The sequence below is a fragment of the Atractosteus spatula genome, chromosome 8 (genome assembly GCF_055471065.1).
Source record: "Atractosteus spatula isolate fAtrSpa1 chromosome 8, fAtrSpa1.hap1, whole genome shotgun sequence".
Taxonomy (NCBI): Eukaryota; Metazoa; Chordata; class Actinopteri; order Semionotiformes; family Lepisosteidae; genus Atractosteus; species Atractosteus spatula.
Window position 1 is genome coordinate 42224079 of NC_142713.1, and position 22607 is coordinate 42246685.

The following is a 22607-nucleotide window of genomic DNA, read 5'->3' on the forward strand; positions in this document are numbered from 1 at the left end:
TCAGTTCATCTTACACACAGGCACTTTTAAAGCAGAAAACTGTCGCACACATTCAAGTCCCTACCTTTTCGTACCCTGACAGCTGGCAGGAAAAGAAATAACAGAACACAAATGTGACAGTGACAAAAGAAAAAAGTGCCATGGTTAGGCCACAGAATAAGAAATGAAACAAGAACTGAGTCACATGATAAAGCCCTTTACAGACAACATGTACAAAGAACAACATGTATAGTGAAGCAAAGGTCATTTTAAAAGAAAGCCACTATTTCTAGAAGCATGTTAGACCACAAAGCAACACTGAAAAGAAACAAACTTGTAACAAGAAAAATAAAAACATATACTGCATTAATGTAAAGCCCCAAAAATAAAAAAGATATCGTGTCTGCAGTAAAGGACTATATTCATAAGGGAATCAAAAAATAAGTCAACACTGATATCAATATAAATTATTTTTTATGATACAAAATTGCATCTGGTCATCATCATGCACTATATCATCATGCATCCAGGTGAATGCTGCACATTGGTGGTGGTGGAGGGGAGTCCCCATTATCTGTAAAGCACTTTGAGCGGAGTGTCCAGAAAAGCACTATATCAGTGTAAGCAATTATTATTAATTATAAATTATTATGTACTGTTTGTATATTATACCTGTTTTTCATATTTTTATGCATTTATATTTTGAATATGGATACTCACTGACCAGTCACCCCTCAATCTAATAATTCTGCTTATTGTAGAACCTGTTACCATAGTTTTTTATGGCTAAGTAAAGGAACATTATAGTATGCATATCTATAATACTGGTGAATGATAGATTATTGAAAAACTGTAAAAATATATACTTTTCTAATAAGTAACTATAACCAACATTCTGTGGTATGTATTTACCATTACCATTAACATATCAAACAAAAATGGATCTTAATATTCAACACCCAGAAAAAATTCAGCTCCAAAAGCTAATTAAAGACATTTTGGATGATTAATCTTGAAATGACAGTTATTTACAGGTGACTTACATAAGGGTTATGATCTGTACAACCTTACGTAAATTATAATTCACTCTTATATTGTGCGTTCACACTTATAACTGCTATCATTATTGCAGTACAGCAATAATACAAATTTACATTATTCCAACACTATGATGACAGTATAGTGTACACTCATAATAAAAGACCTCTTACAGAGTAATTGTATGGCACTTTTCACAGCACTGGCACCTTTCAGATCACTTGAACATTTTTCAGACATGACTGAAAGGGTAACACTGCAAACACACAGTGGAAATTATTTCAGGCAATGCACACAAGGCAACTGAGGCTGCATGCAACTTTTTACGCAAAATCCAATTTTTACGTAAAGTTGGGGAGTATCTGTACATCAGATGCTGTCAGGATTTAAACTAACTGGCTTTTATAGTTCCTACACTTCTGTATTCAATAATGCATGGATTGCCTGGTAACACTTGACAATATTTTGCAAACAAGACAGTGTGCTTCAGATCAAAATGTGCCATACACGGTGAATGTTTTCAACTGAAAAAAAAAACAACAGGAAAATATCTTGATTACCCGTCTTGACACTGTGGCATTTGTCCTTTCTTTGAGCTGTGGGTCTGTTGGTAAACTCGTCCAGATAATATAGGGGGTATCATACTTGTCTCTGAGTTTTGGGCAGCGTTTGAAGATAAAATCTATAATGAAAAACTTTATTCCAGCATATACCCCTGTCAAGAGAAAAAAAAAGACATACATTAGAGTTAAGACTTAAGAGGGATTGTCTTCATACTGAGGTTGTGACAATTTCCGGGTATTCAATTACAGATTAAATGGATAGCTCATCTGATCAATCATTTCTTCTGAATCTTCAGGGATTTGATTATGCAGGGAATAATTACTGTCACAATTTTTAAATAAAATTGTCAGTAAAGTCTGCAAAGACAGTGCAGCACAGGTAATTCTACAGAGACAAAAAAGCCAATCTGCAATACAGACATAAACGAAGACAAGGAGAGAAAGGAACAGCAAAATAAAATAGATCAGCCTGTATACAGTATATAAAAACTTTGGCTTTGTTGTTCAGTTTTCTCCTTAGATTCATCTCTAGATGATTGCAAAACATTCCATGTAAAACCTGAATATCTTTCTCAGAATGCATTCGATTGTGATCACTGTAACTTGTTTTCATTTCCCTTGGTCAACACAAACTTTACACATGTATGGACTCTGTTTTTCTTAACCCCTCCTCAGTTACAAGCTGTGCTTTTTGGCACCAGCTTTCAAAAAATGCTGCCAACATCTGGGAGGCACCACTTATTGAAACCTGAGTCTATGCTGACATTGTAAAAGCATGGGCTGTATGGGTTGTACTGATATCTGACATCATGCCCTCCCTGACTCTTGTGATCCCTAGTGGCATGTCATTAATCATGACTGCTTCTCTAGAGCTTTTCAAAATATTTTCAAAATATTCTACCAAATGTTGAAGTAAACAACAGAACATATACTGTACTGCTGAAGGCATTGGTTCTCATAGTATTAAGACTGAACTGATACCTCTTCCAGAGATTAATTATGAATAATTATTTCATATTAAGGAGCAGAACAGTCATATATGAGAAACTTTAAATGGCTCACAAAATATTGTGAACACTTATGTCTTTAGACTTTGAGTAAGATGCAAACAAAAACTGTCTGGGTAAACAAACAGTCCAAACTTTTATTAACAGTAATATGACCATTACCTGATAAAAATGGACTATTACATCTGACAAAGTACAAAAATCAAAGGACTGCAAATTTCTTGATCATCTGTTAATAATTTGATACACGCAAATTGGCGTTTAACCATTGTAAATGTTCATGCTATGAGGCACGGATACTCTTGCTTAAAAGACATATTCCTGCATGGCTGAAGAGCTCCCATTGTTGTGTCTGAAGTTTCACAACAATTATGCATTGTCATTCCCCAATAGCTGTTGCAAATTTTAAAACTTTCAGCACTCAAGGTGGAACATGAGGCATTTTAGAACATTTTGTCTTTCAAGTTATCTGATCTGCTTCAGTGAAAGCAGTAGCTTTCCTTTACTTCCCTCATCAGGAGTATGAATCAACTGTTTCATCTGCAACTGAAGCCCCTCTGTTAATCTCTCCAAATTCTCGAGGTTTGATGAGTCCAGATTTCACAGTAGAATAACCAGACAGATGTTTGTCACATGTTGATAATTTATCTAAATATATAGCAAGACTTTCATACAGTAAATTAAACACAGAACTTCTTCCTTTAGTCACACTAAAACATTTGAAAGAATATTCATGTTTTACAGATACAGTTGCAAGAAAAAGTTTGTGAACCCTTTGGAATTACCTGGATTTCTGCATTAATTACTCATAAAAATGTGGTCTGATCTTCCACTAAGTCACAATAATAGACAAACATAATCTGCTTAAACTAATAACACACAAACAATTGTACTTCTTCTTGTCAGTACTGAGCACATCATTTAAACTTTCTAGGTTGGAAAAAGAATGTGAACCTCAAAAGCTAATTGGAGTCAGGTGTTCCAATCAAAGAGATGAGATGGGAGGTGTGTGTTGGAGGTGCCCTACCCTATAAAAAAGGCACACAAAGGTTGGTTACTGACAGAGTCTGCTCTTCTCAAGAAAGAGCTTTTCATGTGAACCATGCCCTGATCAAAAGGAATATCAGAGGACCTTAGAAGAAGAATTGTAGATATGGATAAAGCTGGAAAAGACTACATAAGCATTTTTCGAAATGCCTGGATGTTCATCAATCCACAGCAAGACAAATTGTCTATAAATGGAGGAAATTCAGTGCTGTTGCTATACTCCCTAGGAGTGGGCGTCCTGCAAAGATCACGGCAAGAGCGCAGCGTGCAATGCTGAGGGAGGTGAAAAAGAACCCTAGGGTAACGGCAAACCTGCAGAAATATCTTGAACTTGTCAGAAAAACACTGAACATGAATGGTGTTAATGGAACGACACCACGGAGGAAACCACTGCTCTCCAAAAAAAACGTTGCTGCACATCTCAAGTTTGCACAAGACCACCTGTATGTTCCACAATGCTTCTGGGACAATGTTCTGTGGACGGATGAGACAAAGTTGAACTCTTTGGCAGAAATGCTATGTTTGGAGGAAAAAAAGCACTGCACACCAATACCAAAACCTCATCCCGACCATGAAGCATGGTGGAGGGAGCATCATGGTTTTGGGCTGCTTTGCTGCCTCAGGGCCTGGACAGCTTACTATCATAGAGGGAGCAATTAATTCAAAATTGTATCAAGAAATTTTACAAGAGAATGTCAGGGTAGCGGTCCGTCAACTGAAGCTTAATAGAAGTTGGGTGATGTAACAAGACAATGACCCGAAACACAGGAGTAAATCAACAACAGAATGGCTTAAACAGAAGGAAATTTGTGTTCTTGAATGTCCAAGTCAGAGTCCAGACCTCACCTTAATTGAGATGCTGTGGCATGACCTAAAGAGAGCTGTTCATGCAAGGAATCCCAGAAATATTAATGAACTGAAACAGTTCTGTAATGAGGAATGGTCTAAAAGTCCTCCTAACCATTGTGCAAGTCTCATCAGCAGCTACAGGAAACGTTTGGCAGAGGTTATTGCTGCTAAAGGATGTTCTATCAGTTACTAAATACAAGGGTTCACATACTTTTTCCAGCATAGACTGAATATTTAAACAATCTGTTCAATATTGACGAGAAGGAGTACAATTGTTTGTGTGTTATTAGTTTAAGCAGATTGTGTTAATCTATTATTGTGACTTATTTGAAGATCAGACCACATTTTTATGAGTAATTAATGCAGAAATCCAGGTAATTCCAAAGGGTTCACAAACTTTTTCTTGCAACTGGATATTCAGGGATTACTTTTTTCTTTTGAGTAACTACAAATTTAATTAAATGTTTTCAATATTTAAATTGCATTTTAGCATGACTAAATATGTGATTCTCTATGAATTGAGTCCCACCCCATTCTCCTGTAAAATATATTAATGAGAAAGAGATCATCATAAACTGATGATGAAAATGTAAGAATAAAAAAGAAGCGCTCGTTGTAAGCAAATCAACTGTCATACTTTTTCAGTTTAATTAATAGCTTCTGCAATTATCTGTAGACTGATCTAGACTGAGGGAATAAAAAAGCAGAATCTCCTAAAAAACACAGAAACACGCCAGAAGAACACACTAGACTTCACAGGCTAGTCTTCACAACAGCTTCCCTCCTAGTACTGCCTGGCATCAACAGACTCAAAACATAATCCCACATAAACAAACAAAAATCAACAGTAATGTTACAGGTCTTACCTATTATGAAGCCCATCAGTTTGTAGGGCAAGAAGCATGATGAAATGAAAGCCACCCAGAGCCCTATGTAAAGCTTCTGCGTTATTTCTGGCTGAACCCACATGAACAGACTGCAAACAACAATAGTAATAAACAAAAATCACACTTAATGACTATAAGGAATTAAAAGTGCAGACATTTCTTCCTTTACAAGACATCTGCAGTCAGAATTTTCTGTGGAAATGTTTTGTAAGCAAACAACTTACTTTTTAATTTTTTCCAAGACATCTGCCATCTTGCCAAACAGGTTCTGAGTAAGAGAAAGTTCTTAGTTATGCTATTAAAAAGTGATCAGTAATGCAAATGTCAGCAATAAAAAGCCTAGTTCTAATCAATTTATAAATCTGATTTGAGGTGCATGTTCACCTGTCTACACACACAATATATCTAATAATTCCATCTCAAGAAGGCACTATAGCACACTTATGGAAGCAAAATTCTATGCATATACTCTTAACTATTTGTTTATCTAACACATCTGGTATGGTATTAAAATACATCACCAAGTGGTTTCTGAAGGCTTTAAGTAAAGCCCTAAAGTAATACTTAAGCAATTAAATTGCGTAAATTATATGGAAAAAAATGACCCAGCTTTTCTATTCTTGATTTACTGTATAAGCCCCCAAACTAGTCACAAAATTTCAAATTTTTAGACCATTATAGTTCCAAGGATATACTGCCTGAACACAAAGATTATTTGTACCTGTGCCAGATCCTTCAACCAGATATTTTATGGATGAAATATAAACGAAGCCACATAATTACAAATCTCTTTTGATACACAAAATAATGTGCATTACCTGTGCCTTCTGTGCAACATCAAGGACTAGTTGAAATTTTTCTGATACTGTAAGATCTTCTTTTGGAGGTTCCTAGAAATTAAAATGTAAATCATAAAGTGCCATTCAGTAGAATCATGAGAATTACTAAAAACCCTATCACACTGTCATGTAATTTGGTTTTATGCTTGGCATTAGCTATGCATTTGCTTTTATGCTTTCGATACAAATATCTGGAGCATATTTGGATCAAAAGCATAAAATCAACTTTGGCCTGAAATTTTCTGCTCCATTCACATGAACAAGAAATGCTCTGAAGACTCAAGTACAACTAAATGACATTTTGTAAGAAGGCACATTCAACATGAAAAGTAACCATTTTCTCTATGTGTTTTAAATAATTTACTTTACCATAGGTTCTGAAACTTCAGGCACAATGCTCCACTGAATCCTCCAACCCCTGCAAAAAACAGGAACTGCTTTGAAATACATTTAATCAAAATTCTATAAGCTCAGATAGTAAATATCAAGAGATGCTTATATACACATATTGTATGCATAGCAATGTTATCCCAGTCTAATCTTCTCAATGGTTTTATGCTGTAGCTTATGTCATATTTCCTATAGAGTAATACATTAAAGAAGGTGGTGTGTATTTTTTCTGACCATAAAAGCAAAATGTATTTATAATATTTAGCATTAAAATTAGGTTATGAGACTGCAAATCTGTTTAAATATTGTATTTATTTTCTGGGTTGCTGAAAGCAGTTATATGTCTTTTATGAAAGTATTAAATGAACCAGATGGGTATAATTGGACTTCATTGTTTACAAATATTGTTAAACAATTCAATTCACAAATATTAGTTTGGGCCAAGATTGTTCCAGCACTGAGTGGAAAAGAAGTGCAAGGTGGTAGAATTTAATTTTAATACTAAAATACCGCAAATACTCATTGTTCCACACATGAAAGCATTTTAAAAGCTGGCATTGTTAAATATTTGATACTATCTAATTTGACAGTCAATTTCTAAATTAATCAAAATGAAACTAATTTCCAAAAGCAGCCTCATCCAAATTTGAACACCTAGGATTCTGCCATTCAGTCACTGTTTTAATTCTAGGGACTAAAATCACACTTTGCAGTGGATTGAAATGTTTAATAGTTACTAACATCACAGACTGTAAGACACTAGACACATCTTTTTTGAAATGACAACAATAAAGGCCTAAAACTTCTACAATCTTCTGAATGATATATATTTTATTATTTTCTTAAATCTTAAATTTTATTTAAATAAGTCAAAACATCTAGATGGGTTCATAATGGAAAACATCCATTTCGATTAAGGTTATACACTACATACAAAAAGCCAATTCAATTTCTTATCTCTGAAAGAACTCTTACCTTGCAATGAGGTAATTTAAGGATAACCTCAGAATGGCTAGAAACAGGAACATAGGTATGGCCCAGCCATGCCATGCAGCATTCATGTAAATCTTTTTTAGAGAAAGAAAAAGTACATTTAGCATCAAGGAAAGTGAGCATACACAATATATTATTCTTTATTAATGTTCTATAGTAAAGAACATTCCCTTGTCTCAACAGTACATAATTTAATTAGAAACATGATTTATAATTTAATACAAAAACACAACAGACTACAAATCTAATTGCTTTGTAAGGACATTACAGAAAGTTTACTTCCTTTGCTAAGCAGCTCATTTTGTCCATGTGAACACTTCCACCTTAACAGAAGTAAGGATTTGAGAACAAATCTGCACTTCTTAAACATTCTTTAGTAATGACAAGCAACTGACACACTGAGACTATCATAAAATACTCTTTAAGTAATCAAGCACTGTAAACTGTATTTCAGGAGAAAAAAGATCTGAATTGTACACTCTACTGTATATAAAACTAACAAGGTCTTACAGTATGTGCAGCAGAGATACTTACTATGAAGGCAATTGCTGAAGTGTACACAGAGTGCCAATTGGATAAGGCCGAAAGGTTCCTTAAAAAATTTGTTACCGGTTTGGCACCTCGCTCTGGAATGAGGCGAAGCACATATTAATTAAGAAACATTTTTATTTTCTCAAAACATATTTCTATCAAACAATTTCCTTAAGCCACAAATACTGTATTACTGTTTTAAAATCTACCATGAAGACAAAGAATAGTAATTTTATCTTTACTACAGTATTTCCCACTTCTTAAATACAAATGTCAGCTAATTATAAAGATTACAAGTGGATTAACAAAGCACAATTTCCAGGCATGGATAGAATAGAATTTACTTCAAAATACTTACTGAGTCGTCTCATATTCTCAGTTAACCTAAAAAAACGTAGCTCAAGTTAATTCACAACATTAAAAATTCAAGTTTTCAGCCAGCACATAGAATGGCACAAATAACAGTGTTGCACTTTTCTTTCCTGAATACAGCTTACTGAAATAAAATCATGCAATAAGACGCTACCCTCTAAATTTTAATACACATCAATGCCTGCTGGAAAGGACAGTGAATTTCTTATGAGCTTGCAGTCATTTTATATAAAATCACCTAACAACAGTGGCTAAAAAAAGAATATTGAAATTCAGTCGCTCTCATCAGAACAGTTTGAAATCAGGGAATCAACAGTGGTTTGCCAAGCACCCACGCTTCTCCATGCAGGAAGGGAGAAGAAGCTTAACAATATCAACATATGAGACAGCCAGAGCATTTTTACTGCTTTAGGGTCTGTTTCACTGTGTCTGCAGTGCCTTAAGACTACAGTGAAGAATCCCAAAAGAAGGTTATTAACTTGCGAGAAATTAGGTCAGGTTTCATACAGGATACAAAATACAGACGTGCCCCTCTGCTATTTATACAAGCTACCACAAGATGCCAGTTTCATCAGATAAGAAAATTAAACAAATGTGAAATTTTCGTTCTCAATCTACAGACAAAGGTTGCTGGAAACAATCCAACCAAAAATGTCCTTAATGACAAATAAACTTGCATGGTATGCTTGGACTTGTAAACATTATGATCTGAACATTAATATATACAGCACATGTTTAATTTTAGATGCAAATGATATTAGTATTCTTGATTTTTTCACAAATCTTCATAGTGACAATGAACACATTATTTATAACCATATGGTATGCTTTGTAGTAAGAAATGTGCTGTTTTGTTTTCATGGGAAAAGGTCCGGTTATGTACTCTGTGATATCTTCAGGTCTAGTTAATACTGCATTCTCTCTGTTGAAGGTAATAGCTACAGAGTTCAATGGATTGTTACATCACAAATATTCAAAGAAACTTTGCAGATCTTTGAAATCACTACTGTAAAACAAAACATCTTATTTAATTGGGTAGGAATTTGATTTATTTAGATAAATATTACAAATACACTGGTCTATTTTGCATTAAAAAATATTAATTTATCAATATTGGTTTCACCACCCTATGGCACCCTTGTTTTTACAGCACTCTTTAAATATTTTAATTGCCTAATTCCTAATTTAATTATTTTTGTATTTTTTCCCTATGTATGAAATGTGCAGTTTAACAGCAGGCAAGTTAAATACAACCTTTCCATCAGTCATAAAATGCCTCAGGTGCACTTTCACTATTAAAGTGAGGATGTTTGCTCAAAGGTGACCGAAAAACCCCACTGAGGTGCAAAACCTCAGTGAAGTTATAAAACAAATGTTGCTGCAGTGTTACAACCTCATAGCCTGCTCCCATTAAATGTAAGAGAGAATATTTTAAAAATGTGATCAAATAATATGAAAGACTGATTTCAAATCATCAGACAAGATGGAAGTGCACTATGATGTGATTGACTGCTCTGGTTAGATTCATGCTTACCGTTTAGCACTTAGTGGTTCTTCAGTCTCTATAGTGTTTTCTTCTGGTTGAAATCTGAAGTCCTCTATATATGCCCCAAACTTATCATATAGCCATTTCTGTATTCTTGAACAGAGTGTTTCATTTCTTTTATCTGGATTAAAATTGAAGCAAAAGGTGGATTAAAAATGAAATAAATCTAATGCTTGGAAAAAATTAATAATTATTAAAATCATAAAAGCTTTTTAATAGACATACAGTTCACACTAATGTTACACTTGATCATGTAGGTAAATACGAAATAAAGGTATGTACAGTATGACACTTGCGCAATCAAAACCCTTTTTGGTGAAAAATTATACTGTATATTTAAACACAGGGAATTGTTTGCCCTTGGTTATTCTGTACAGTTAATCCATTCTCAAATATAATGTGACTGTAATATGCCAGAACGACATCAAATTAGCAGGTCATAATAAGATTGTGATGTCCAATGCAGTGTTAACTTGTCTCAACAGATTTTTTCAAAAATGTTTTTACATTTTTCTATTTGCTGTAATACTGGAGTTTAAAGATGTTTTGGTTCCTTTTTTTCTTAACTTCAAATAACTATGAAAATTAACAGTTAACAAAACCCATCATGGTCCCAGTCATATCTGTCTATGAAAGTGTGCCATATGTCTGACATTTACTTAAGTCATTTATATTTATGACATCTTACTTTTTTTGCAAGAACTCAACATGACTACTTTTATTAAAACAGTCATTTTCCATTGATGCCTTAGTATACCTTCACCCACCCAAATTGTAGATAAAAAGATTCTGACTAAAAAGTCACTTTCTGTTCTGAATCAACCAACTACAAGGAAACAGAAGCTAGTCTATGAAAACCTATACCATCAGCCCTTTTCCCTCTTTGAATTATTTTAAACACTGAATAAGAAATGGAAACAAAGCAGCATGTCAAAGATTTATCTGCTCAGACCCATAATTTTTACACCCCCTCTTTACCCCTGATGCAGCACTGCTGAGACAGCCTTCCTTTTTAAAACACCACCACCCCCAGCTAAAAAAAGAGAACTACATAGCCTCCATTGAAAGGATGTTTTTTTAATCAGGGCTTAGATATGGTTGACAAATTTCATTTCAAACTCCTAGACAAATTTCATTTTGAACTCCCACTCTTTCTGCGTCTGCATCCTGTAGTCTAATACTACAAGTTCCAGTCCCAGCAGGACTTAACTCCTAAAATCAGTGTCAGTTTCTGGCTAATCAATTCCACAATTAAACACTTTCTTGTTAGGGGTAGAAGGTGCTGTTTGTGTAGGACGATTGAGGCTCTTGGGGTAAGCAAACAAAATAATTAGTCTTCGGTACATCTGTAGTAAGTGGGAGTTGGCAGGTTTAAAAACTTAAAACATTCTAACAACTTCAGCATAGTGACAAACAGTAAAGATAAATATGCATTAGGCAGGGATTTTTACCCCTTTTAAACCTCAGTAGATTGACACTATAGTCTTCTACTCTTCTATGTGACTTTTATAGAGTACTCTACCTGTTCCATTGACAGGAGCTGGCTGTGCTTTTGGAGGTGGCTGTGATTCTTCCATTCTAAAGAGAAATAACAACTCATGTGAACATCTTTTAGAAAAAAATGTTTTATTTTTTAATTTAAAAAAACAGTTGAATCTTCTTTAAGAATTCTTTCAGCATTATTTCTGGCAGATGGTAATGAAAAATGAAAATATTATTATCCCACTTATTTAAATGAAAAATACATTCACTGCAATGATCAATTAAACACAAAAATAAAGGTTGCTTGGGTGCCTGTATGTGATCACAGAAATCTTACATGGAAAATATTAGAATATTTCAAATGAACGAGGTCATTTGGTTCCTCTAGCCCATGTGGTAGCAGCTAATTATTTTAATGATTTCATCCAAGTGTTTTTTTAATGAAGCCAGGGTATCAACAGGGTTTCGACAACATGGCCAGATACTGTAGCTTTTTACATTAAGAAGTGTCTCCTGTTCTCAGTTCTAAATGCACTTCCATGTAACTTCCACTTATAGCTCATGTTCCACTGTCTATTCTAAAGAACAGAAAAAGTCCACTGAATTGACTTTGTCCAGAGCAAATATAGTGCCCAAATCCAAATACACTGATAAGAAACTTCATAAAAGTCTAGATTAAATGTTTTTTTAAATTATTATGAACACACTTTCATTTGAAGACAATTAACATTAGTACTGAGAGATTAATATTGTACATGAAGAATTTAAAAGCTCAGGAAGAAGGTATCCTGTCCTGTTGTGATACAAATCATTTTTTTACTAACACATGAGCTTTGTAAATGACCTTCCTAGAAAAAAAAGAGGAAATTACAATTTGTGAGGATTTAAAATAAAAAAACATTATTCAGCAGACAACTTAACCCTCATAAATACAAGCTTATCCAACTTTGAGGCAGCAGTGATGTAAACAGTAACAGTAATGGTTATAAAGTACACCATAATAAAGTTTTGTTGTTGAGAACTGAAAAAATCAAGGCCAAAGGGTAAGGAATGATTCCAGGGAGACAGAATATTTCTCACAACACCAAATGAAAAACACAGATTTTCAGAGTCTACTCTGGATTAATGCAATTCATCTACTCACAACTAGCAAAATCAATTCTCACCTGTTCTTTTTTTCCAAAAAGAGACAGAAAACACAATGAAGGACAGTGGTACTGGGGACGTACATCAAATATAGTCACTCATCAATACATATTTATAAGAAATCAGAACACACCCAGAATCTTGGAGTCAAACTGTTAGGGTCCAATTAATGAAGACTTTGAAATATACATTGATTTGGAGTTCAGTTTTAAAACAGAACATAAAAATACATATCAGTAATATTTGGACCATTCAAGATAGAAAAAGTAGGAGAGACATCTTTATACAGAGCTTTCTGGGGTTTTGGAACAAAAGATATTAAAGTCCACAGAACCCTTGAAAATTGACCTGAATAATTCAGATACCAGTAACCAAGCAACAAAAGATGTCCTGAATGTCCCATTAATAACTTTAATTTGTAGTCCTTTACTGAAATACAGGACTGTATAGAAGTGGCAACATGAAAACAATATTAAAGGTACAGCAGCTTCTTTAACAGAGGCAAAGTCATCATTACTTCATGATGATTTTTGACCATTTTAAATACTTTACTAGCAATGATGTTTGGTGTCATAATTTCACTCTAATATGTGTATCTGGGGAATAATTGCATATACTGTAGTTAGGTGTTAACGTAAAACTTAAATTCATTTTTGAAATAAAAATGAAATTCTGTTTGATCTTTGAAAACCAAAAGTTCACCTTTTAACACCAAGTGTATTGAGCCAGTTCTGCTCTGGTTCCAACAAGTAGTGTTACAGTTTTGTTGCAGATAAAAAACAATTAATCTGAACTGGTTCAGAATAGTTCACAGTTCATTCAAGTCTGTGACCATAACCATGATATACGATAAATTTTATACCTCTTTACAGAACAGTTTTTATCCCATTTTACCTTTGCAAACCTATTTACTCCATACACTAGTTCTAACTTCAGTTCCATCTTTATGTTAATATGCCTAATTTTAAGCCTCTGCCTAAAGTAGCTCCACTCCACTCAAACGCACTGTGCAATTCAAATTGGAAGTTCTCTTTTGTGTTTGTGGCCATTTTAGCATTATGAAAAATAACACCAGGCTAAATAACCCACATTTTTATTGTATAATAATTTTTTTCTATAAATACACCACTGTACCAAACTCACATAAGTGCCTCACCTTATTACCTTCATAAGTATTCTCAAGTACTGCACTGTTGTTTTCATCATTGATTTTTAAATACAATAAAATCTCCAGGCAGTTTTAAATATAATTTGTGGGGGGACTACATGTGAATTAACCTCAGATTACATATTCTCTTTATTAATGTGAATTAAGACATGTAAAAATACAGTTTGTATTTCCAAGTGCTTACTGTTTAAATTTTTTGTATCCCTTTAACAATCTAGCACTACGCACAAGGATAGTAATCTTAAATCTGTTCTACTGAACAGATAAAAACAAATTTAAAAAGAAGTCCAGAATCGTTGAGTGAGTAGAGAGCAGAGAGGAAGGTTTAGCATATAGTGGAGGAGTCAAGAAGCTTCCACAATTCTCAGTTACAGTGCTTTATTAAGTAGCTACACAAAATCTGGGAGAACCACGAAATATGTTAAACAGACTGAACTGATTCACAGGTTCAGAAATTAATCACATTAACTATTACATAATTACTGGGGTGCAATAACTACTGTGGAAAAAACATCAAGCTAGTATGTTACTTGTTTTGCATGAGCACACTGCTGTACTCATTGGCATGCAGAATTGCTCCTTGAGAAATTCACATGCTCTGCCAATGTGTTAGCAAGCAATTCTATTTTTAACTTGCCCTGGACAGTCTTGTACTGTACGGCAACACTACACCTCAGAGCATTTTAATATCACAAATTGTTACCTTAAAATGGTTTGCAACCCAAGAATAAAAACAAATAAACTATGTAAAATAATAAAGATTTAAAGCATAATACTGCCCACGATGAAGTATGGAAACCTGAGCAACGTGTTTAAAAACTTTATCCAATTATATTTGATACACACCAACTCAATATGGAATTGCCAACTGCTTGTATCTCAGGCCTTAGCTCACAGCTACGAATCCTGTGAAAGATGCAATGGGAAAAACAAGGAGGAGCAAACAGACTCCTCCAGCCTGCCCAGCTTGGAGTCATTGGAACACATGGCAGCCTACACCACACCGACTTTGTCTGTGCAGGGAGTGTGATGTCGAATGTAGGAGAGGTACTTTCCTCACCAACATCACCACAAGCCTGCAGGTACCCAGAGGTGATCGCTGTTTTACTAGTAGATGATAGCAACTTTTGGCAGCATTCAGCCAATACGCCCTGCTGCTTGGGCAATCACGGTCACTGTTGGCTAGTGACCCAGACTCAAACCTCTGGACTCCAGGGTTAAAGAGCTCATCTTATGCCTGACAGGTGCCTTTACTGGTTGAGCAGCTTTGAAGCCCTGAATAGCAGGATCACTATTGATTAATTTCAATTTCATATTAGCCTTATTACTTAGGATATGGTTAGTCAGATCCCACCCTGGTTTTAGAACCACATCATTAAAAGGTACAGTATAGTGATAATGATACAAACAAATATGGTTCAATAAGATCTTTTGATTTATATGATTTACGTTTGGATCTATGCTAATGATTTAGAAATGTAGGGGACTATAAATTTCGATACACCCATTTTCAAGTCAACAAAATACACTCTCACCAGGACCAAGCACTGAAGTGTATGAAAGTCGCAGCACTTCAACACTCACTCCCCACAAAAAACACAGTACTTCAGCAGCAGCAACACCAAGCTATAAGAAATAGTCATTCTACAAATTAATTAAATTTCAAATGCTAATAGCATCATCAACCAATGTTAAATTGCTTTTAGTTGTATTAATTGAATTCTGCAAAGCAAAATTCTCCTCGGTTTTCTTTTTTGATCAGCTAAGGGAGAAATAATGCCTTATTCTGATTATGCTCAACTTATTTATGTAATGGTGAGGTTTACACATCTAAAAAGTGCTTTGTGTTATAGACTAAGCTTTCCGATCCTCTGATTTGATATTTTCCAATCATATTCCATATTGAAAATGTCTTTTAAGCCTAGGCTTCTATTTTAATGATTAAATCATAATCATTAAAACCAAAGAGTGCAGCTATGAAGACTGTACAGAATACAGGTAGTTTGTGATTTATATAGTTGATACAGTCATGAAAAATGCTGCATGAATAAAAATGCACACATTGAGGACTAATTTCCCATAAAAATAGATGCCAACTGGGTTCAGGTGATGGGTCCAGAAACCACTTCCAACCAGAAGGTTAAACTGGCAACTAAATACAATTACACACACTTATTAATGTATTTTTATATAGCTGTACTAAAATCTATTTTTAAAGTAAATGTTAATGATTATCATTTTCATGTAAAATGTGAAGGGTGGGTGGTGAATCTACATCTGGATTGTGCAATTATCTTTTGTTTTTTAACTCTCAGTGAGCCTTCTGAATGTCACTTAGTCTCGTAAGCCAAGTTTCTTAACAGAAACAAAGATACATTCAGAGTAGGGCCAATTTTCCCTGGGGCCGACAAACATGCTAGTATGTCTTTGGACAGTGGGAGGAAACCGAAGCACCCAGTAAAAATCCATGTGAACACGCAAAGAACATACAAACTCTACGCAGGTAATAGTCCAGGAATTAAACCCAGGGCCCAAGCACTGCGAGGCTGCAATGCTAACCACAGCACCATAGTGCCACCTTATAATAAATATATGCAGGACATGACACAGGCTTACCAAAAATAATGATGCTTGAGTAAGGGAGAAAGGAAGTGAGATGAACATCATCCTGGTGCATAACTAGGTATGCACAATGCCTATTATCTCATACACTCTTAGCACAGGCAAACTACCTGTTACTAACTGAGCACATGTGCGTTAAAGTAAGAAATAGTAGCATCCTAAATTAAGGAACAGGTAAACGTTTATTTTTTGCTGAAAAGAGAAGAGAAGAGACACAATGTTTCAGCTGTGAAGCCTTCTTCGGGTGTGCTTTAATCCTAAATTAGGGTATGGTATTAATCGAGAGCTACTTGTATACAGACATTAAAACTTTCACTGTCGTATGAAAATAGTAATTCTTGATGGTAACAAACTCACAGTGTAAAACAATGAACTTTAACTCCTACCTTGATTTCAGAACGTCATTGACTTTTTGCTCCAGTTCTATTCTTTTTTGCCTTTCTTTTTCTAGTTCCTGTTTTAATGACTCAACATTAGTTTCTTCTCTTAGTTTTCTTAGTTCTTCCTCTGAAATGACAAAAGACAAAGAAAAGAAAGAAAAAAAGTTAACATCAAAAATAAAAGATCACCATAACTTTAAAAAAACTTTCATACATTTTTGTTTCATTTTAAAATGTTTAGGCATTTCAAATGGCCTCCAAATGTGGAACTCTTCTCAAAATTGCTCTACTTATTCAGCGATTAATATATAAAATAGATGAAAACTCCATAACAATTTCAGATTTAAAAAAAAGAAGATATAAGCCTTATAACACAAACGTAAAATTTAAATATTACAGAGTTTTATCATCAATTAATAAACACAGATATTAATAACTGCGGGAGAATGTGAAGTAGATAATATACAGTACATTGCATTTTACTGTATCCACCCACTTTATCACCATGAGCCAGAGCCTAACAGAGCAAACAAGGAGCAAGGCGGGACTACAACCTGAATGGGATACCAGTTCACTGCAGGGTATACGCACAGTAATACAGAGAGGTAATATAGAGATAAAAATTAACCTGGGCATTATGTCATGTCTGTAGACAGTGGAACGAAACTGGAACACCCAGAGAAAATCAAGTAAGTCAAAGGAAAACATAGAAGGCATCTGAGGCCTGAATCAAACCTGGAACTCAGGAGCTATGAGGAAGCCATGCTTATCAACAGGCTACTGTGGTGCCCAGATATTTGTGTAACTGATGTTAAAATCAATTTGACAGTTTCATGTGGTCAGTTTTAAGGATCCAAATGTTACTGAATGACAAATGTTTGGGAACAACTTGCTTATAAAAATCCAGTCACTGAGCTGAAATAGGCAGTCAGGTTTTGACATCATCATAGGTCTAAAATGCACTGCATACAATTACCATGTAAAGCTTGTTTTTCTTTCCAAATATTGCTTTTAAAAACTAAAAAATAATTCCTTCGTTTTCATACTGCTGTGAAGTATGAGTTCAGCGTTTTGAATTAATTATGTAGGTACAGTGAATTTGATCGTGTTCGTTGAAAATCTTTGTTCTAACTTTACATATAAAAAACATGGTCTCAACAGGACAATAGAGCAGTGTTCATATTAAATGTTAAAATGTAGAAAATATTTAATGATTGGTATGCGTTGTGATGACAACTTCAAAATTCAAAATCGGTCACAGATATTAAGGCATCACAATTTCCAATCTAGGCATACGGTAATTATAAGCCTTATTTAAAGGTGTGGCTCAGTTACATAATTGTCTCAATTTAAGATGTTGTCTATTTTATTAAAAAACATTCCAAAATCTTAACCTATAAGTATACATTTTAGTATAATATTAACAGTATTACTACACTGAACAGGAGAAAGGTATATGTGTATTAAATTATGACTCACTTAAATTTAAAGCACTTTCACTATTAAAGTGAAACAGTGTTTTCACTACTTACTACTGAAAAATATTGCTTACAAAGAAGAAACACAAACTACTATTTTTTCACATCAGTGCTTAAGCATATTTTGGTTCCAACATAATCAGCATTAGGTTCGGGTTTACTTTTTTAATGATGCATAATTGTATTACACTATAAAACTATTGATAAGGAAAAAATGAACTACCAAAGACAATTTAGTAATTCTTGTGTTTTACTCAACTTTTTCAATTATTATCTTAAGTTCAAATTGTTCATGTTGTAAGCATTCAAATATTCTAAAATAGTTTTATTCATGATGTCTTAAGGGGGCATATAGTATAGTTGAGAAGCAGAATTATGTAAGTTATCCTGCTTCTCATTTACTGTATATGATACACATTCTTTATTTAGAAGCATGTAAACTGTTCCCTTGCATATTATGGTGTGTTTAAACAGAGGTTAATGATTCACAATGAGCAGAGCAAACTAACCTTAATACATAATCATTAACCAGTTTCTGTCCAGCAAATCAGCACTGTTTTTCTGATTTCTATGTGCACAGCTGCTACAGTTTACACTGTATAAAGTGTAAATAGTAGATACATTATAGTACAATGTCCATTATTGATCTTAAGAAAACATTTCTTACCATGATGCACATCTAAAATCAAAACTTTTTTTAAATAACCAAAAGGTTATTTGCTAAGATGCATTTTATTTGCATATTATCCATATTAATGCAGAATATTTTTTAAAGACGAAAAAATGAATAATTAAAAATCTGTGTGTGAAATAATAAGTGAACTTTACCCAGCACAATTAAGTGAGTAATTAGAATCATGTGAGTAACTTAGAATCATAAGTCAAAAAGGACTGAATTTGTGCAGCCCAGTCCTATATAATAGTCAGAAACCTTCTATACAGTTAAGTGGAAACATCATGCCACAATAAAAATATTTCAGAGAACCTCGGAAAAAGAGTAGTTTATGCTCATCAGTCTGTAGAAGGTACACAACCATTTCTAAACATCTGGGGACTCCATGCATGCACCGTCAGACAGACAGAGACAGAACTGGTCATCCTACTAAGATCACACCAAGAGCAACCTGGAAAATCATCCAGAAAGTCAAAAACAACCCCAGAGTAAGGATCTAAGGATTCACAGGCCTCTCTTGTCACAGCAAAGGTCAGTGTTCATTCCCATTCAGTCTTTTCCTGATAGTTAAGGCATGTTATCTTTTAAGTTAAGTTAAGTTTTTCATGAGAGGATAGCCAGGAAGAAACCACTGGTCTCTAAGAAGAACACTGCTGCCTGTTTTACCAAAGAGCACCTAGACGATCCACAAGACTGCTGCAAGAATGCTTTGTGGGCAGAGAAGTCAAAAGTTTAACTTTTTGGCCTTAATGAGAAACATTCTCTGGGCAAAAACCAAACACTGCCTTCCAACACAAGAACCTCTTCCCAACTGTCAAGTATGGTGGTTAGAGCACTATGGTTTGGAGCTGCTTTGCTGCCTTAGTATCCAGACAGTGTACTGTCATTGATGAAACCAGTGTCATTGATCAAATTGAAGCTGAGACGAAAGACGACCATGCAGCAAGACAATACACACTTGCCCATTGAAATGTTATGGCAAAACCTGAAGTGAGCAGTTCATGCGAGGAACACTTAAAATATCACTAACTTCAAACTGTTCTGTAAGGAAGAATGGGCCAGAATTTACAAAGCCAATAACGGCTGATAAATATTGTTGCTAAAAGGTGGCACCGCCCACTGAATCTACAGATTATTCACATGAGAATATTTATTGTTGGATTAACTCAAAAATAGTGCAACTACATCTTCTGTAAAATTGGTCCCGATATGAGTGTGTGTTTACTGTACTGTATGTCTGTGATTTTCCCTGAGATGGACTGACATTCTTGCCTTGGTACCTTTCACCTCTTGCTTACCGAGTTAGACTCTGGCTCCACCCCTACAAATCTGTACTGGATTTATAAACAGATTAGAAAATGGATAGATGAATAATTTATGCCACCAGGAAACTTGAGGACTCATTACCAACATCAAATGTGAAAAGATATCTTACAAAAATTAAATATGACTGTTTTTTTAATGTATTAGGGCTATATTTATCCATTCATTTCCACTATGATTTGGGGTTCCATATCTGGTTTTTCCAAGACTCCATCTCAAAAGAATGTCCTTACTCTATTTATAGATCTGACATACAAGTGACTCAGATTTATTACATTTAGTCATTTAGACCACTGCATCAGTCACCAGCAGTATCAGTTTTCAAACTGATAACATATTAATGTGTCTCGTAATGCAGCAATAGCTGTTGTGAGTTTTTCCACTACACTATTGGTTAGAAGCAGTGCAAATTAATTCTAGCATCTTAAAGTACACTACTGAAACATATCCTTTCAAAAGAGAATGACACAGAGAAGACTCATTCAACAAAAATCTTTCCTGCAATTTGGGTTGAAGATCGCAGATGACATTTAACCTAAATTGACAAAATACTTAACTACTCATTTAACACGACAAACATTCAAAGCTCCAAACTGACCCTATTTTAAATTACAATAATATTTTATATTGAAAGCAGATCTTAATAAATAGTTCATTGCACTACATACCTGTATAGTGTGTTTGAGTATTATCTCAAAGTGCCTGCCATATAGGAGCAGACTCACTTCATCAATGGGGGGCCAGACCCCCCCTGACAAACAATAGCCATTATGTACCAGCAGCAGCATCTTTTGATCAGAAAAGTGAGAAATTGCTTCACCACTTAACTTAATGACTTGCAGGATCAACCTAATTTTTCTTGGAGATCTCCCTTCCAAGAACTGACCAGGCCTTGCTTAGCTTCTGAGATCTACAAGGTGGCAATGCTGCATCTTTTGGTTTGTATATGGTAGCAAATTTCAGAAAATGAGTGTCATTTTTAAATCAAATTACGTAAAACACCAAGGTTATATAACTAGAATCTCTAGAAGCATTTTTAACAGCATGTTAAAAAAAGTATAATGAAATATAATAAATCGTGAAAATGACAAAATGATAATGATAATGAAAAAATGACTGACTGTTTTGCAAATCTCTACAACATGCTTCGCAAGTGAAATCACTTGGTTTATTTATGACATTATTTTTTGCAGAGCTAATTCCAAACCATTTAGTTAGAATACTGAATAAACATCTGGATGATGACTTCTAATATAAATAAGTGTTACATGCAAGCTGTACAAAGATGATCTACATCCATATTTATAAAATGCGAAACTCCAAGCTAAGGTTTTGTCTTCTACGCAATGTGAAGTAATACAAAGCAAAAATAATGTTAGTTTAAACTAATAATATAATTCAAAGAATATTAAGTTAAAGCTCTACAATGAACAAGTAAGACATTCTAACAATGTCTGTAATTAATACATAAAAGACTGACTAGATACATTTCAAAGGCTCAGAAGAATATCCTACACTGACAGGATAAAAATAAAAATGTTTTTAGTCTTTAATAATGAATTTAACCTGATGCAAGTACTCCAGTCCTCTAATAATTTAACAAAGTCAAACCAACAGGCTTCAGAATCAATGGTAAGGCACAAGTGGAAGTACAAGCCATTTAAAACTGAAGCGGAGCAACAGGATCTTTAGACAATTTTTTGCAAGTAGGCTACCCAGACATGTTGTCAAAGTGACACCCCCACTTCCTTCTGAGAAATAAGATTCTTGTTAATTATCTCCTGCCAAACAAGGTAGAAGGGCCAAACAATGTTTCTTATTTTAGTATCTCATATCATGCCAGATATGTTTCCACATCATTTTTTTAGAAAGCGAGTGTATAATGGTACAGTTTTCTTGCCCTTTCTAACTCAGATAAGCGACGATGAAACAGGAAATTGCAGAAAGCATGCAGCTGCAGCTTTTAAGTAGCCTTTGCATCCCTCAGTAAACCTTATGGTTCAAAATTACAGTGTGCCTTAAAATTAATATTCATATTCCAGATGTTCTTATCTGAAACGTATTTGTAACTTTGTAAGACATAAACTTTAAACATATCTACTCTTTAGATCTAAAATGGTATGGCAAGAAGTAAAATATAAATATTATAAATACTGCCAAGTAGAGCTACAGGGTAATTATAACATATCGTTTAAAAATGTCATTATAAGCATTCTGTTCAGTTGCAATTTTATTAACTTTAATACATTTTTCACCCTTTGGCTTAAAAGTATTTTGACAAAATACTCTTATAA

General features: G+C 34.3%; 1 protein-coding gene across 3 annotated transcripts in view; it reads right to left on the bottom strand.

Moving 5' to 3' along the window:
* The window catches only part of gramd4a (GRAM domain containing 4a), a 76378-nt gene that overhangs the window by 17714 nt on the left and 36057 nt on the right, over positions 1 to 22607 (bottom strand). For all 3 annotated transcript variants that reach the window (XM_088923737.1, XM_088923739.1, XM_088923738.1), the window contains 11 exons: positions 16846 to 16966; positions 11564 to 11619; positions 10030 to 10162; positions 8482 to 8507; positions 8127 to 8218; positions 7575 to 7666; positions 6579 to 6627; positions 6189 to 6260; positions 5595 to 5638; positions 5350 to 5459; positions 1578 to 1732 (listed from right to left, as the gene is read on the bottom strand). In XM_088923737.1, the coding sequence (XP_088779863.1) occupies positions 1578 to 1732; positions 5350 to 5459; positions 5595 to 5638; positions 6189 to 6260; positions 6579 to 6627; positions 7575 to 7666; positions 8127 to 8218; positions 8482 to 8507; positions 10030 to 10162; positions 11564 to 11619; positions 16846 to 16966 (950 nt within the window). The remainder of the gene's footprint in view (positions 1 to 1577; positions 1733 to 5349; positions 5460 to 5594; positions 5639 to 6188; positions 6261 to 6578; positions 6628 to 7574; positions 7667 to 8126; positions 8219 to 8481; positions 8508 to 10029; positions 10163 to 11563; positions 11620 to 16845; positions 16967 to 22607) is intronic.